Source organism: Acipenser ruthenus, unplaced genomic scaffold (genome assembly GCF_902713425.1).
Source record: "Acipenser ruthenus unplaced genomic scaffold, fAciRut3.2 maternal haplotype, whole genome shotgun sequence".
Lineage (NCBI taxonomy): Eukaryota > Metazoa > Chordata > Actinopteri > Acipenseriformes > Acipenseridae > Acipenser > Acipenser ruthenus.
In genome coordinates this window covers 215,327-232,735 of record NW_026708728.1, presented here as the reverse complement: position 1 = coordinate 232,735, position 17,409 = coordinate 215,327, and the positions used below count along the sequence as shown (strand labels likewise).

Genomic DNA, 17,409 nt, shown 5'->3' with positions numbered 1-17,409 from the left:
TGTACTTGTGTCTCTGTGCTTTATTAAAACCTGTCTCGGATATCTGTGTTTCCTGTGAAACGCTAGCACAGAGGCTGCACGCGATTGTGGGAAGACTAATGCAAGTTTCTCTCTGCCTTGTATATGTAACACCCTCTGCCCCCCTCCTCTCCTCTCCTCTTAATCTTGCAGACTAACCTCAAACTTCCTATATCAGAGTGCGTCGAAAGTAAAAGCCACACAGATGCACAAAGCCGTCCCCTTCGCCATCGCTGTTTTTGTAGATCTGTAGAGAATCCAATCACACAATGTACATTACAGGAGGAGCAAGTCTTTCCGTAGTTCCATTAAAGGTGATGCAGCTTCCATGGGAAATATTAGATTTTTTTTATGTTTTAGACTCTCTGTCCTTTTCAATAATGATGATGGCAATAATGGTTTTAAAAAATAAAAAAAAACACAACTATTGAAAGAATGTTATTAAATGTGTAAAAAAAGATAAATGATTAATTATAGGAAATATAAAAGGGATGAGATATACAGCTATGGCCAAAAGTTTTGCATCACCTAGAATTTTATAATTTAGATATTAGACAAAACAATATCACAAAAGTCTATAACAGAAGCCATAATAGTAGTATAGTATTTCATGTTAGATTTTAGAAATATTGCATTTTTCAATTGTCAGTTTTTTTCTGTGAAGTATGTGGGGGGAAAACTACAAAGCGGTGTGGAATTCAATATGTTAACAAGGGAACATTATTCAGCAGCTTTCATTGGACTCTATGAAGCTGAGGGAGTTCATTCTAGATAGAGGGTGTGGAATTCAATATGTTAACAAGGGAACATTATTCAGCAGCTTTCATTGGACTCTATGAAGCTGAGGGAGTTCATTCTATATAGAGGGGGTGGAATTCAATATGTTAACAAGGGAACATTATTCAGCAGCTTTCATTGGACTCTATGAAGCTGAGGGAGTTCATTCTATATAGAGGGTGTGGAATTCAATATGCTAACAAGGTAACGTTATTCAGCAGGTTTCCTTTGACTTTATAAAGCTAAATTAGTTCATTCTATAGGGGGACGCAAAACTGTTTGTCGGAGCTGTATAGAAATCTGTTTTGGTGGTCGATCTCTCTGTCGAATATGGATTATAAAATATCTGCTAAATTACTGCATCAAGACCGAAAACAAAATAGCCACTCAGAAAAATTGGGTATCGCAGCAACATTAGGCAGTGTATGGTGATACCATGTCCTATAAGAATTCATTCAGTATTTCAACTGCTGCATGGCCAGCATTGGTAGATAAATAAGGTACTTCTTAATTTCAGAGTGTTAGCAGTATTTGCAAAAGAACAAAACCGTTCAAGAAAATGATACATTGTAAAGTAATAATAACTTATCAGCAAGAGTTAGTTTACCATGGTTTGTTTTTTTACTATGCTTTACTATACCTCTCTGTGCTTTACAATGCTTCCCTATGCTTAACCAGACCTCTCTGTGCTTTACAATGCTTCCCTATGCTTTACTACACCTCTCTGTGCTTTACAATGCTGTCATTGTGCTGTATCACACTTTGCTGTGTTTTTACTGTGGGGAAACTTCCATAATGGTTATAGAGAAAATAAATGGTGATGTTATAAGCAGCGGTGCTAGAGATTGGCTGGATGCAATGGGGATTGATGGTCGTACATTTTAAAAATAGATTCTGTTGCATAAGATTTCTGATCTTCATGGTACCTGTTTTTAAATGGGGGGTGGAGGGAGAAGAGACTTGTTAAATAGAGAGAGACACACAGGAAGTGAGCTGCGGATGCAAGAAGCTTGCGTCATTTCTGCTGGCTGCTGAGGTAAGACGAGCTGTACGTTTTTTCTTGTTGATTTATTTCACTTTAAAAGGAGTTTTTTCTCAGAGGTTATTTCAAAGTTTGCGAATTGCATATTCCGCTGGTGCGATTTTTGGAGGAGAAGTCTTTTGGCAGGTGGTTGGGGTGGGGAGAGAGAGAGAGACAGAGAGAGAGAGAAGACGGTGTCTTCCGGTATATCAACGCCCTTTCAATCAGAGAGGCCTTGAGTATAAAGTGTGGGTAAAGAGGCCCGGCTTCATACACTGTTGAGGTTCAATATCCGTTGTTTTGCCATAAGTTCAGTTATGTATAAAACATGTTCTTTTCAAGCTGTAGCATTTATTTCTATGTGTATTGCTTATACAGTATCTCTCCTGTTCTCTTGGCCATTTTAAAGATTGAAACACCTGAGTTTTGCCTTGTACTATATAGCTAAATTTATTAAATTTGTTAGCGTATCAACACCGATTTTTAGCTTCTAAACAATTAGTTAAGCCTCTTTGAAAATGTGTTTTTATTTTAGTCTTATTGGTCCTTTTCGATATTAGTCAAACAGTTTTGAGAGATTAAAGTTCTGTGCTTCCCTTATAAAAGTTTCCTGTGATATGTCTGCAGTTTTCTCCCATGGTTATATTCTAGATTTATCATAGTTTTACACTGGTATGCCATGTTTATTCATATGATTTACTGTACCTCCTCTGTGCTTTACAATGCTTCCCTATGCTTTACCAGACCTCTCTGTGCTTTACAATGCTTCCCTATGCTTTACCAGACCTCTCTGTGCTTTACAATGCTTCCCTATGCTTTACCAGACCTCTCTGTGCTTTACAATGCTTCCCTATGCTTTACCAGACCTCTCTGTGCTTTACAATGCTTCCCTATGCTTCACCACACCTCTCTGTGCTTTACAATGCTTCTTCATGCTTTACCAGAACTCTCTGTGCTTTACAATGCTTCCCTATGCTTTACCACACCTCTCTGTGCTTTACAATGCTTCCCTATGCTTTACCACACCTCTCTGTGCTTTACAATGCTTCCCTATGCTTTACCACACCTCTCTGTGCTTTACAATGCCTACCCAGTCTTTTACTGTGTTTTATTACAATCTCAATCTGTTTTAGGATGCATTCTCTCTGCAGTCAGTGAGTTTTTTTTAATCTATCATGATTCTTGATTTAGAATCCCCTCACCGGTCTCTGTGTGAAGAAGTGTCTTCTTCCCTCTGTCTCCTAGGTTTGTCTCCGCTTCCACACTGTGTGTCCTCTGGTCCTGGTTTCTGCGCTGCTCTTCAAGTATTGGTTTGGGTTGACTGAAATGAGCAGGAGCCAGGAGTTTGAGCAGGGTTAGAAACTCACACTAGCCCTGCTGCTGCTGCTGCTGCACCCAGTCCTGGGGTTCAGAGCTCCCCTCAATGAAAGTCTAGCATTATTATTATTAATATTGAAAGGCATGTCGTATGCAGACAGGCTCAAATAATTTTATCTATTCAGTCTTGAACAAAGAAGACTACGCGGTGATCTGATTCAAGCATTCAAAATCCTAAAAGGTATAGACAATGTCGACCCAGGGGACTTTTTCAACCTGAAAAAAGAAACAAGGACCAGGGGTCACAAATGGAGATTAGATAAAGGGACATTCAGAACAGAAAATAGGAGGCACTTTTTTACACAGAGAATTGTGAGGGTCTGGAACCAACTCCCCAGTAATGTTGTTGAAGCTGACACCCTGGGATCCTTCAAGAAGCTGCTTGATGAGATTCTGGGATCAATCAGCTACTCACAACCAAACGAGCAAGATGGGCCGAATGACTTCCTCTCGTTTGTAAACTCCCTTATGTTCTTAACTAAACTGATCAAGCAGAGCAGCCAAATTGACCGTCTTTCTGTTTATCTCCAGGTCTTTTCTTTCACAGCGAGGTGTCCTCTCGATTGGAGCTGACGACGGCACGTATTTAGCCGTCGGTCTGACCTGGTGAACTCTGACCCCACTCCAGGCTCCAGCCCTGATTGACCCGCCCCTCCTCCTGGGCGGGGAGGTCGCGATCCTTTTTGGAGAGCGATGAAGGGGCGCCAGAAAGGGAAACGCAAAGGGGGCAACAAAGACCGTGTTTTTGGGTGTGACCTTCGAGAACATCTGAACGCAACGGGACAGGAGAGTAAGCACAGAACTCAAATCACAGCAGAGATAACCCTCGTTTTATTTGAACATTTCCGTTTCAGTTTCGCAGTCCCTTCGAAGACATTTGAAATTGATATTTAAGAGACATCATAATTGTTGTGATCGTTCAGCTGCTTTTTGTTTTGAAGGCAGTTTAATTGACTAAGTCAACAGCGACTTCAATTGAAGTCGTTTGTTGCACTGAAAATGAGAAACTAATTTTCACAGAATATGGCTGATTGCAAATTTCCATCAGTGATGGCGCGTGGGAATTGATTTGAAAGGGAACGGAAATCGGAATCCAGATTTTAGAAAATGATTGTTTGATTGCAATGCCAGTGACATGTTGCCACTGTTCTTGAGTTGACTGGTAAGGCAGTCAGCTTTTGAAGCGTATGATTTGATCCATGCCCCATTCAATTCAATGGGTTGAAATGCCAATTCATTACATGCAGCTCAAACACATGCAGAGCTGGCTCCCAGGAAAGTGAGTCACAGAATCTAGCTGTAAATGAAGGTCTGTTTCCATCCATTATTATTATTATTATTATTATTATTATTTATTTATTTCTTAGCTGACACCCTTATCCAGGGCGACTTACAATTGTTACAAGATATCACATTATTTTTCCATACAATTCCCCATTTATACAGTTGGGTTTTTACTGGAGCAATCTAGGTAAAGTACCTTGCTCAAGGGTACAGCAGCAGTGTCCCCCACCTGGGATTGAACCCACGACCCTCCGGTCAAGAGTCCAGAGCCCTAACCACTACGCCACACTGCTGCCTGTTGCACTTTATATAAACAGCAACATCCATGGAGTGAACCCTAACCCTAAACCTCTCCCCTCCCTCACACTCTCTCTCCCTCTCTCTCACTCTCCACCTCTCTCTCTCTCTCTCTCTCTCACTCTCCCCCTCTCTCTCAGTCCCCCTGGTTTTGCGTGCCTGCAGTAGTTTTGTGGAGGAGCACGGTGTTGTCGATGGGATTTATAGACTGTCTGGAGTCTCATCTAATACACAGAAACTCAGGTAATCTGTCTGTCTGTCTGTCTGTCTGGAGTTTTCTATACAGAAATTCTGATACAGTGTTGTTTGTGTGCCTGAGTTTAGCAAGCCAGTTCTATTTTGAATTCTTTTTAGACTTTTTTTGCGATGTATCATTTTGTAGTTTCTCAGATTACATGATGTTAAATAAAATAAATGATGTTGATGTATAGTTTTATTTTTTTCAATTAAGTCTCAATCCTAAAATTCAACACTTTTGGCTACAGCTGCACAAGCAACTCTCTCTCTCCCTCTTTCTTTCTCTCTCTCGTTCTCCCTCTCCCTCCCTCCCTCCCTCCCTCTCTCTTTCTTTCTCTCCCTCCTTCGCTCTCTCTCGCTCTCCCTCTCCCTCCCTCCCTCTCTCTCTCTCTAGGAATGAGTTTGACTCGGAGACGTCTCCAGATTTAAACCGGGACGTGTACCTCCAGGATATTCACTGCGTCTCCTCGCTGTGTAAAGCCTATTTCAGAGAGCTCCCCAACCCACTCCTCACCTACCAGCTCTATGATAAATTCGCAGTAAGATTTATTCTCATTCATCAATAACACATCACTAAACTGACCTTGACCATAACTTTAATTCACTATAAAGGTCTCCAAATGTGAAGTATTTTTTATGTATCTATTATCTGCACCTGTGAAAGAAATGCCATGAAGGAGGAGGATGCATTTACATTGGCCCCTCCCCTCTGCTTCCTGTTCCTGTGTAGGACGCCGTGGCGATACAGCTGGAAGAAGAGCGATTGGTCAAAATCAAGGATGTGCTCAAAGAACTCCCGGATCCTCATTACAGGTCTGCCTGCCTGTCTGCCTGTCTGTCTGTCTGTCTGTCTGTCTGTCTGTCTGTCTGTCTGCCTGCCTGTCTGTCTGTCTGTCTCTGTCTGGCTGTCTGGCTGTCTGTCTGTCTCTGTCTGTTTGTCTGTCTGTCTGTCTGTCTGTCTGTCTGTCTGTCTTCAAGAAGCAGTTTTTAGATATTTAAGCCATTTCTTCTATTTTCTAGTAAATGTGTTCATATCTCTCCCCCTCTTCCTCTCTCACTGCCCTCCACTCTCTCTCTCTTTCCCTCCCCTTTATTCTTCCTCCTCTTTCTCTTCATCCCCCATCCATCTCTTCCTCTCCTCCTTCTCTTCTCCCCTTCCACCTCCTTTTTTCCTTTTTCTGCCTCTTTACCTTACTCTCCTCATTCCTCATTTACCTCCCCTAACTCTTCCTCTCCTCTTTCTCCTCTCCCTCCCTCTCTCTCTCTCTCAGGACTCTGGAGTTTTTAATGCGACACCTGATTCGAATGGCCTCGTTTTCACGTGAGACCAACATGCACGCTCGCAACCTGGCAATTGTCTGGGCACCTAACCTGCTCAGGTAGGACCCCAATAAGACCTTTAGTTAGGGTTACTATATGACTCTAAGTACACTAGAACAGTTTGGAACAGTTCAGACTTTTCAACTCACACACCCCCAATGCATTGTGCATGGTGTGCAGGGGGAGTCACACAGTCAGGGGGGCTCAGGGGTCCCCGAGGGTCTCCCCTGGTAAAGGCACGGCCGCGTGGTGTGCAGGGGGGAGTCACACAGTCAGGGGAGCGCAGGGGTCCCCGAGGGTCTCCCCTGGTAAAGGCACGGCCGCGTGGTGTGCAGGGGGGGAGTCACACAGTCAGGGGAGCGCAGGGGTCCCCGAGGGTCTCCCCTGGTAAAGGCACGGCCGCGTGGTGTGCAGGGGGGGAGTCACACAGTCAGGGGAGCGCAGGGGTCCCCAAGGGTCTCCCCTGGTAAAGGCACGGCCGCGTGGTGTGCAGGGGGGGAGTCACACAGTCAGGGGAGCGCAGGGGTCCCCGAGGGTCTCCCCTGGTAAAGGCACGGCCGCGTGGTGTGCAGGGGGGAGTCACACAGTCAGGTAGGCACAGGTTTTTGGCTGTGTGAAGTCACCGTTCTTCGTTGCTGCTCCCGTGGGTTAGGGAGGAAAAACTGGCAGGCGTCCGGTGAGCTCAGAGCGGACACCTGCAGGGCTGGCCTTTGTCCTCCAGGGGGCGGTAGCTCGCTGACATTCCTGGGTGTAGAAGAGGAAAGTGGCTGCCTGACAGTCTGTTGTTTTCTGGCTGCCAGGTCGAAGGATATTGAATCCGGGTTCAACGGCACAGCGGCGTTCATGGAGGTCAGGATTCAGTCCATCGTGGTGGAATTCATACTGATGCACGTGGAGCAGCTCTTCAGCGACGCCTCTGGGGGTGAGTCCTCGGTCCTCCGTCTGAGTCCGTTGAGCTTCTGTAGAGTTTCAATGACAGCGGTGCCCTTAGAAACCCTTCCTCAGAGCGAAAGTGTAAGTGTAAAGTATAGGGAAGCATTGTAAAGCACAGAGAGGTCTGGTAAAGCTTAGGGAGGCATTGTAAAGCACAGAGAGGTGTGGTAAAGCTTAGGGAGGCATTGTAAAGCACAGAGAGGTCTGGTAAAGCATAGGGAAGCATTGTAAAGCACAGAGAGGTCTGGTAAAGCATAGGGAAGCATTGTAAAGCACAGAGAGGTCTGGTAAAGCATAGGGAAGCATTGTAAAGCACAGAGAGGTCTGGTAAAGCATAGGGAAGCACTGTAAAGCACAGAGAGGTGTGGTAAAGCATAGGGAAGCATTGTGAAGCACAGAGAGGTCTAGTAAAGCATAGGGAAGCATTGTAAAGCACAGAGAGGTCTGGTAAGGCATAGAGAAGCATTGTAAAGCACAGAGAGGTCTGGTAAAGCATAGGGAAGCATTGTAAAGCACAGAGAGGTCTGGTAAAGCATAGAGAAGCATTGTAAAGCACAGAGAGGTATTTTAAAGCATATTAATAAACCTGGAACACCAGGGTAAACTGTGGGAAATGCAGAGTATAACTCTGGGAAAAGCATGGGGTTTGGGAAACTAAATAATTTCATAAATCTGGCTTCAGTTCAATAGAGAGCTCTCAAATATACAGTTTTTAAACAAGCCCAGCTTACAGCATCGTGTCCCAGCTGTCAATAATAACGAATACATCAGGTCACAAAAAAAAAAGCATTTTCCGTTTTTTTTTTTTCAGATTACCAGGACCATCGACCCAAGTCCCTCCCCTCACCGACTTTCCTGCCCAATCAGGAAGAGCCGTACTTCCGAGCGCTTCCCTTCAACATGCCGAGCGCGCTCAGCCCTGGAGACGGTCCTCCACAGATGAGACCGTACCACGCCATCATTGAAGTGACAGACACCAAGTGAGTCCGTCCCTCTGTCAGACTGCCCTGCAGCTCTGCGCTGCCCTATCAAGACTGAAATACTTGTACTGAAGCATTGTAAAGCACAGAGAGGTCTGGCAAAGCATAGGGAAGCATTGTAAAGCACAGAGGTATGGTAAAGCATAGTGAAGCATTGTAAAGCACAGAGAGGTATGGTAAAGCATAGTGAAGCATTGTAAAGCACAGAGAGGTCTGGTAAAGCATAGGGAAGCATTGTAAAGCACAGATAGGTCTGGTAAAGCATACTAAAAACACATGGTAAACTAACCCTTATAAAAGTTCCCCACAGTAAAAGCACAGACAAGTGTAATACAGCACAGCGAAAGTACGGTAAAGCACAGGTAAAAATGGATCAATAACAGAACACCTCTATAGAAAGCAATAGGACAGCAGTGTCTGGTTGTCGTATCTTTTTCTATAAAGAGCTTGTTTGGCTTGATATCATCCTCGCCTGTTTCAAGATGAAGCCGCTGATTGAGACGGAGGGATTTTATTCAGCAATGGCACAGGGAGAGATGCTGGCAGTCTCATTTCAAAACCGCTTGGATCTCAGGCTGCCCGCAGATGGAAACAAGCGGGACTGGTTTCTGAGCGTTTCCTAGCGGCTGTTACTGATAATGATGATAACGGAGTCGTTTTTGCGTCTCGCGCAGGAGGAAAGGGTCTCTGAAGGTGAAGAAATGGAAGTCGATTTTTAACCTGGGGAGATCGAACAACAACGACAAGAGAAAAGGCAAGGGCGAGGGCAAAGGTAGGTCTGAAAGAAACGCTCTTATCTGTTTTGTCGTGTTACAAAAACAAATACAGTAATCTAGGGAACTCCTGCACATTGCAAGAGAGATGGGCTCATCTGCATTCGTGGTCTTCAGAGCTGTTAACCTCATCTCACCTGTCATCAACATTGACCCCCTACAGTGGCTTCCCAGCTGACAAATGAAATCATGTTTCTCCTTACAGATAAATCGAAGGCTCATATGAGACCAGCCAAGAGCATGGACTCTCTCAGTTCCTTGCCGTGTACACTAGAAGGTGATTCTGAAAAGTATTCACTTATTTCTTGGTGCTTGTGAGCTATGTTATAACTTGGGCTTGTGTGTTTTACACTGTAAATTCTACTAGGCTTTTAAGAATTCAGTTGATCCCTGTTGAGCCATTTGTGTATTTCAATCACAGCTGAGAAACGGGTTCGTAGTAAAATTTGCTTTCAGTTGCTTGTGAAGCAACTAAATGGGCTTTTAAACCACAAGTCTGACTTTTTCCATTCCAAAGCACAAGTGACTCCTCTTTATTAATGTTTATACAGTCGCACTGAACCATTGTGATAAAGTGCGTTCGGCAGAAAATTTTATTTTTCACGATAGCTTTAATAAAGGAGGAGTCTCTAATTAACACGTTGTGATCTCGTTTGTACAGTTCTGCTTGTAAATGAAAAATGAAGACTTCCGTTTTAAAAGCCTATTTAGTTATTATTATTATTTGTTTATTTAGCAGACGCCTTTATCCAAGGTGACTTGCAGAGACTAGGGTGTGTGAACTATGCATCAGCTGCAGAGTCACTTACAACTACGTCTCACCCGAAAGACGGAGCACAAGGAGGTCAAGTGACTTGCTCAGGGTCACACAGTGAGTCAGTGGCTGAGGTGGGATTTGAACCGGGGACCTCCTGGTTACAAGCCCTTTTCTTTAACCACTGGACCACACAGCTTCCTGTTTCACAGAGGGGGGAAAAAGCAAGTAAATGAAGTCAATTTTACTATTAACGCGTTTCTCAGTGTGGTTGAGATGCATGATGTTAAATTAAAAATATCTAAATTATGTTCATATAGTTTTTTTCTTTCCTAATATTGTCTTAGGCTAACTTTGATCTATACCATTTAGGATTGCATAGTCCTAATCAACTCTAATCCCCAGACCTTTCTTCTTCAGATTCAGTTATCCAGCGGAGCTCTGCTCGAACGCCAATTCGCCACGAAAGCTTCGGACCCTCCGAACATCAGCCCAGCTCTCTACCCCCCTCCCCCCTGACCACGCCCTCGCTGGGCGCAGAGTCAGGGGCTAAAGGCTCCCAAGGCTACGCCGTGACTTATCGCAGAGGGGGCGGGGCCAGCGTCAGCGTGATGGGCGGGGCCGTGGGCGGGGCAGAGGCGGGACTTGGCAGCTCTAGCTTGGACAACTTGTCTTCGAATTCTCCGAAGAGTCGGGGTAACCGCGCAGAGAGGTGCGCAGGTGTTCATATTTCCGGACCCTTTTCGGTGACCGTGCCGCTGCACATCACTTCCGGGCTGGCTTTAGGGGTTTTACAGGGAGCTAACGGCGACAAAGGGGCTGGAAAAGCAGAGGAAGAGAAGAGGACGACAGCGGAGGACTCCTCAGATCCCGGAGCGAAAGTCCAACAGGGAGATGAAGGTGAGTTGTGTGGGGGGGTGAGGAGGGACTGTAGGCTGAGGAATTATTTTGTAGTTTCTTTGATGACATGATGTCAAATAAAAGATGTTTTATATATTTTTTTTATTTAATTAATTAATTTTTTTAATTGTCTCAATCCTAAAATTCTATTGGTTGATGCACAACTTTTGGCCCTAGCTGTACCAGCCTGTAAAAATAATGCAAGTTTTGAAATCTGAAGTCACACTGCTGAGTAGACTGTGATTAACACAAGACAGTGAACTGAACTTATTATTATTATTATTATTATTATTATTATTATTATTATTATTATTATTATTATTATTATTATTATTATTATTTCTTAGGAGACGCCCTTATCCAGAGTGACTTACAATTGTTACAAGATATCACATGATACATTATACAGATATCACATTATTTTTTACATACAATTACCCATTTATACAGTTGAGGTTTTACTGGAGCAATCTAGGTAAAGTACCTTGCTCAAGGGTACAGCAGCAGTGTCCCCCCCCTGGGATTGAACCCACGACCCGCCGGTCAAGAGTCCAGAGCCCTAATCACAAGGTAATTATTTTTCTCCGCTTCAGAGAAGAACGAAAATGACGTCCCCTTGTCGCAGGAAGAGGAGGGGCTGCAGGAAGCTGAAAGACAGGAAGTAAGGGAGACGGACATCGAGGTTGAAATGGAGGCTGCGGGAAGTGGTCATAGTGGGCGGGGCTCCAGTATCAGTTCAGAGGAAGAGGAGGAGCATCTGGAGGAAGAGGAATACATGGGTGAGTGGGAACGAGGGAGAAATCTGGGGACTATCAGGAGTAACACTTTCCATGAAGTGTCTCTAATGACTGTGTGTCTGCATAGCAGTTACTAAGTAAATACATGTGTGCTTACACATCATTACAATGTTGTTATGCACAGTTACAATATACTTTATTTTTATTTATTTCTTAGCAGACACCCTTATCCAGGGCGACTTACAGTCGTAAACAAAAATACATTTCAAGAATCACAGTACAAGTTATAATACAATTAAGAGCAAGATAAATACAATGACTTTGGTTCTAGCAAGTACAAGTGTGACAAAATACGATTCAATAACGGAGCAGATAACAGTGTCAGAGATAGTTACATCAGGATATGATTAAATACAAAATACTACAGATTAAATAACACTTGTGACAGATTACAGTACTCTAAAGTACAGGATTAAATGCAGTAAAATAGGGGGCAGATAAGAGCAGGTAAATCGCATTTACTTCCTGTCAAAATCTTGTTTGCACGCTACACACAGTCATTAGAGAACTGAGTTTGATATCGCTTTAAAACTTACCTTTATATTCATTCTGTCTCTGCGTTTCTACAACGTAAATCAAATGCTCATTGATGTCTTACACACGTACTTGGCACTATTCTGAAAAAGCACTGACCTTAGTGAATTCAAGTGGAAAGAAGGTAGAATATATCAGATCTTTGAAGTAGTGGACTTGGATGTGACTGCGTGAAGTCCCATAGAGAGCTCGATACCTGGTTATATTCAGCAGAGATTTTGTTACTAAAAAGTTTTTTAATGGGCTACAGAAAAGGGTTATGGTCATTGGTAGAGTTAGAGTGAGAGTTAAGGTCTTGATAGCCCAGGAAAGGGTTAGGGTCATTGGTAGAGTTAGAGTGAGAGTTAAGGTCTTGATAGCCCAGGAAAGGGTTAGGATCATTGGTAGAGTTAGAGTGAGAGTTAAGTTGAAGAAAACGTCAGCTTCGTACTTTTTAAGTTGTACTAGAAATAAGAGAAATGTCTCATCATCTTCTTCTTGTTTTGTTTTTGAGACATGCGAGGGAGCATCGAGAGACCTTCAGAGCTGCCCCTAGACTTTTTGGACACTTTCGGCTTCCTGGACGATGATATGATGGACACGGGAGAGGGGGCGACACAGGTCTGTCTGTCTGTCTGTCTGTCTCAACCACTTGGTTTCTTACTTAGCAAATACGTTTTGCACAAATTAACCCTATCCCTAACCCTTTTCTGATACAGTTGTGTGCTTTACATATATATTGGAAAAAGATGTAAGTGTTAAGTATATTGTAACTATGCATGTTAACATTGCAATGTTATCATGCATTTACTTAGCGGGTTACAGTGGCTAGCCATGTAATATGCTGTGTTCTCTCGTACTGACAGTTTGAAGAATTCTCGGTGGAGCCCCCTTGCTACGAAGACGAGGACTGCTGCAGTTTCAGCAGTGAGATGTACGAACCTCCCCCCAGCCTGCCCTCCCAGCTAGACCAGTTAAACCAGTTCAAAACAGAAGGCGACAGCGACGAAGACGTGCAGTTCTACAGCCTATCGGACCACCTGGACCGTCCCGACCACAGAATCTGGGAGACGGACACGCCCGCGGCTGCCCGAATCGACCACGAAACCGACCAACTCGAAGACACCGGCGACCCTGCCGAGGAAAACGACCAGACAGCTCCTTCTGACACGCTGGACCTCCAAGCCAGCAGGGGGCAGTCAGACGAAGGGGTGAAACCTGCTTCTGGACCGGGAGACGAGGGTAGGTGGCAGTGTGCTGGAGACGCGGTCGCGGGTACGCCAACTCAAGACAGCGAGACCAGCTATACCTGCGGTGAAATGCGGGCAATTGATCTTAACTCGAGGGATCCGCCTGAGGAACCCGGCGACACTTTGCTTCTACTTTGCTCTACGGGAACGTCGGACATGCAGAGCTTCGTTGAAAGCAGCCGGGGCTGTCCCACAGAAGCCCAGATTGAAAGCGTGGCTGGTTTAGAGTCGGGGAGCTCGCTCTGTTCCACGGACGTCCCGCAGCTTGCTCATGATCTGGAAGCGGAGCTCCAAGGCGATTCCACCGCTGTTTTGGAAGCGTCTGAGATGCCTGCAGAAGGAAATACAGACGGGAAGCAGCTCCGAGTGGAACCGGAAGGTATAGCGCAGCCGGAGGGATCCGGGGTTGACGAAGGACCGATAGGAGATCCGGAAAAGCTTTTAGGGAATCAGGAGGCACTCTCGGAAATTCTTCAAGATGATGAAATGGGTGGAGTTTGTAAGGAGGACGAGAAGCAAGCAGTGGCTTCTTATGAAGATTCGAAAGATGGATTGGCAAAGGTTAGGGTCTTCGTCCAGTCTGTGGTAGACCATTCTCTGGCCTCTATAGAAACCCACGGGAAAAATGCATGCAGTGAGATGGGAAACGTTTTGGTGGGAAAGGCGGAAATTGTCGGGAATGAATTGAGCCCCGCAGAGGCGGATCCAGTTAAACAGATGGATGTGGAAGTAGATTCTGTTGAGGAGGTTATAATGGAGGAGGGGGGAGGTAGCGAGGCAGGGGGTGTAGATGGGACTGGTGATCATGAAACGGGTGGAATGGTGCAGGAGGTTGGGGTTGGGGGTTCGAGTGACGGGAACGAAGATGCTGAAGAAATTGAAGAGGGTTTCACGAGGGAGATGGAAGAGGCAGCTGGAAAACCAGAGGGCTTGGGTGAGGTAACGGAGGTAGAATTGAAAGAGAGTGGGGATGCGGGCAGAGAAATGGGGGTGGCAAGTGCGAAGGTGGGCGACGATCAGACGGGAAGCGAGAAAGAAGGGGTGGAGGGAGATGGATCGAAACACAGCAGGGAGAGGGAAGATTCGGAGACCCAAAGGGAGGCAAGATTAGAAGGAATGGAAGGTGCTCGGATGCAGGTCGTAGCATCTGTGCCGACTAAGCCACAGCCAAAACTTTACCAGGTAAAATCAGTACCTGTTGTCGCACCAAAGCCTCAATTTTCAAAACTGCCCCCTGCATTGAAGATCAAGCATCAGCTTCACCAACAGGAGCTCCAGTCGCAGCTGCCAGGGAGCGAGGGAGAGAGCAAGGGCAGAGGGAAGAACAGGTGGAGCTACGGGGGAAGGGAGGGAGAGGCGGAAGGGGAGGGGGAGCGGGGGAAGAGGAACGGGGCGACTCCGGGAGCCAGTCTCTCTTTCGATGAAGCCGTAGCGAGGGCCAGGGACAGGCATTGCAATCTGAAGGTGTGGAGGATTCAGGCGTACGGGGAGCAGAGCTCCCTGCAGGCTCTGCCTAAACAGCTCCGCCACTCCCACTGTGACCTCACGGGGCAAGCCCCGCCCAGTCCCAATCCCCGCCCCTTCCCCAGAGGAGGCGAAGCCAAGAGAATGAGCTTGCCCAGGATTGGTCAGAGTGCAAGCTTGCCTGAAACGGAGGAAATAATTCAACAGAGGCGCTCTTTTGCTGCTCTGGATAGTCACAGAGATAAGGAGAGGGAGAGTGAGTGAGGGAGATAAAGATACATCATTTATTTGCACATCAATTGTACTGAAGCTGGTTGCTTTGGATAATGGGACCTAGTGCGTTTCAAATAGAATTATTATTATTATTATTATTTTTTAATCTTTGTTCACGGGCTTGCTCAGATTGATAGCGTTGCCGCGCACACTCTTTTGTTTCGTTCATTGTAACTTCAGATGCTGGTTTCAATGGAGGAGCGTATCACACTATACCAGACCATGGTAACTTCATTGATACAGTCTTCTAATGGTACAAGCGTTTCAGGGAGCTTTACGAAAATACACAGCGAATCAAAAGAGCTCTGAACGACTCGCTAGCGAAAAAGGCCATCTGTTTTATACCGAAGCAAATTGTTGGCAACTTAAAAATAATAATAATAATAATAAATAACAATAAAAGTTCATACCACGTCATTCACTTAATTCAGTTTACTTTTTAGTTTTTCATTTGGTTGTTTTGTTGTCTTGATGTTCAAATGAAAATGTAGTTCGAAAACAAAATGACTTTTTAAATGGTGTAAAAATTCAACATTGGGTGTATATATATATATATATATATATATATATATATATATATATATATATATATATATATATATATATATACAGTGCAATACAGTTAGGGCAATTTCTTCATCTGTGTAAACTGGGAGTTTTTTTTATTTTTCTTAAAAATATTTCCCAACATAAAACCAATGTCACCTTACAATAATTGATCTTGAGTTTCAGTGTTTTAAAATAAAATATCAAACAGAACGAAATTTCAATGTAACATTTGTAATTCAGTAATATGAGAGAATTGGTCAGGGGTCTGAATACTTTTGCAAGGCACTGTATATATATATATATATATATATATATATATACACACACACAGACACACAATGTTTCATTTTTAAATTAGGATTCTGTTATTAAATACTTTATTTTAACTGCTTCAGGGTTGCTACAGCTTCAATGAATTGAAGAAAATAAAAAGTCCCTAATTCTTTCATAAGCAGAATAGACGAGACAAGAAGCGCAGTGACTAAAATATCATTCAGATAAACTCAATTCAAATTTCAACTTTTAAACCAGTATAGAACCATTAATAAATACATCTCGTTTTAAATGGGGATACTGGAAAATGAAAGAGGCTGTGTGGTCCAGTGGTTAAAGAAACGGGCTTGTAACCAGGAGGTCCCCGGTTCAAATCCCACCTCAGCCACTGACTCATTGTGTGACCCTGAGCAAGTCACTTCACGTCCTTGTGCTCTGTCTTTCGGGTGAGACGTAGTTGTAAGTGACTCTGCAGCTGATGCATAGTTCACACACCCTGGTCTCTGCAAGGATAAAGGCGTCTGCTTAAAAAAATAAAAAGAGACGGCAAGAAATAACTTTATAAAAAATCAACGGCATAAAAACAGGATGATTTAAAAAATATCGTTAAAAAAAACAGTGATTACAAAATAAGAATCATCGATAAAATAAAACGATTGCAGTTTTTGCCGCACGTCATCCGTTTCATAGTCAGTAGGCCTGTTTATAGGATTCTCAATACCCTGCTCCGATTTTAAAAGAAGTGTTTATTTCTGAGAGATTTTTTAAGGAGGTGTTGTGAATTGGCCGTTTTTATGCGGGAAAGGCAACGAGTTTCGCTTGCTCTGCGAAGGCATGCTCGCTCACAGTGTGAGATCTCAGCTGTGGGATTTTAGAAGCGCAGAAGCGTAGAGTTGCGTGTCTCTGAAGCGCCCCATCCTCTCCCTTGTTTAGCTCTTCGTGTATGTATATGTAATATGATTTTCATTAAAGCACGGTGCCTCTGTTGTAGGCTGCTTTGATTGTATTGCCCAACGATGCTATTGTAATGGGAAGTATTCTCTGCGGCACGTGATGTACTTGGGTTGTATTGTGAATTAATAAATAAAATATCAAATTTTCTTTTTCATTGATTGTTGCTCTTGGATTTATAATCATACAAAGTGAGACGCTTTTTAATTGAAAATGCATGTTTGTTTCTTTCAAAACTATCTGGCCAAAAGTTTTGCATCATCAACTTCTATATAGAATGAACTCCCTCAGCTTCATAGAGTCCAGTGAAAGCTGCTGAATAATGTTCCCTTGTTAACATATTGAATTCCACCCCCTCTATATAGAATGAACTCCCTCAGCTTCATAGAGTCCAATGAAAGCTGCTGAATAATGTTCCCTTGTTAACATATTGAATTCCACCCCCTCTATATAGAATGAACTCCCTCAGCTTCATAGAGTCCAATGAAAGCTGCTGAATAATGTTCCCTTGTTAACATATTGAATTCCACCCCCTCTATATAGAATGAACTCCCTCAGCTTCATAGAGTCCAATGAAAGCTGCTGAATAATGTTCCCTTGTTAACATATTGAATTCCACCCCCTCTATATAGAATGAACTCCCTCAGCTTCATAGAGTCCAATGAAAG

The 17,409-nt window shown here is 43.9% G+C and overlaps 1 protein-coding gene across 1 annotated transcript; it reads left to right on the top strand.

The window, feature by feature from the left end:
• The first annotated feature begins 1,805 nt into the window (after positions 1 to 1,805).
• On the top strand, positions 1,806 to 16,898 carry LOC117966744 (rho GTPase-activating protein 30-like). The gene is made up of 14 exons (XM_059021634.1): positions 1,806 to 1,831; positions 3,725 to 3,983; positions 4,915 to 5,017; positions 5,406 to 5,550; positions 5,742 to 5,824; positions 6,283 to 6,390; positions 7,132 to 7,253; positions 8,076 to 8,244; positions 8,919 to 9,016; positions 9,223 to 9,294; positions 10,192 to 10,671; positions 11,265 to 11,450; positions 12,496 to 12,602; positions 12,848 to 16,898. The coding sequence occupies exons 2-14, from the start codon at positions 3,887 to 3,889 to the stop codon at positions 14,957 to 14,959; spliced, it is 3,882 nt and encodes a 1,293-aa protein (XP_058877617.1). The 5' UTR covers positions 1,806 to 1,831; positions 3,725 to 3,886; the 3' UTR covers positions 14,960 to 16,898.
• The last annotated feature ends 511 nt before the right edge of the window (positions 16,899 to 17,409 follow it).

Excerpts from the sequence above, each read along its gene's own strand:
- LOC117966744 (XM_059021634.1), top strand. The coding sequence starts at position 3,887 with ATGAAGGGGCGCCAGAAAGGGAAACGCAAAGGGGGCAACAAAGACCGT. Across the intron at positions 6,391-7,131 it reads TGGGCACCTAACCTGCTCAG|GTCGAAGGATATTGAATCCG; the intron begins GTAGGACCCCAA and ends TCTGGCTGCCAG. Across the intron at positions 7,254-8,075 it reads CTTCAGCGACGCCTCTGGGG|ATTACCAGGACCATCGACCC; the intron begins GTGAGTCCTCGG and ends TTTTTTTTTCAG.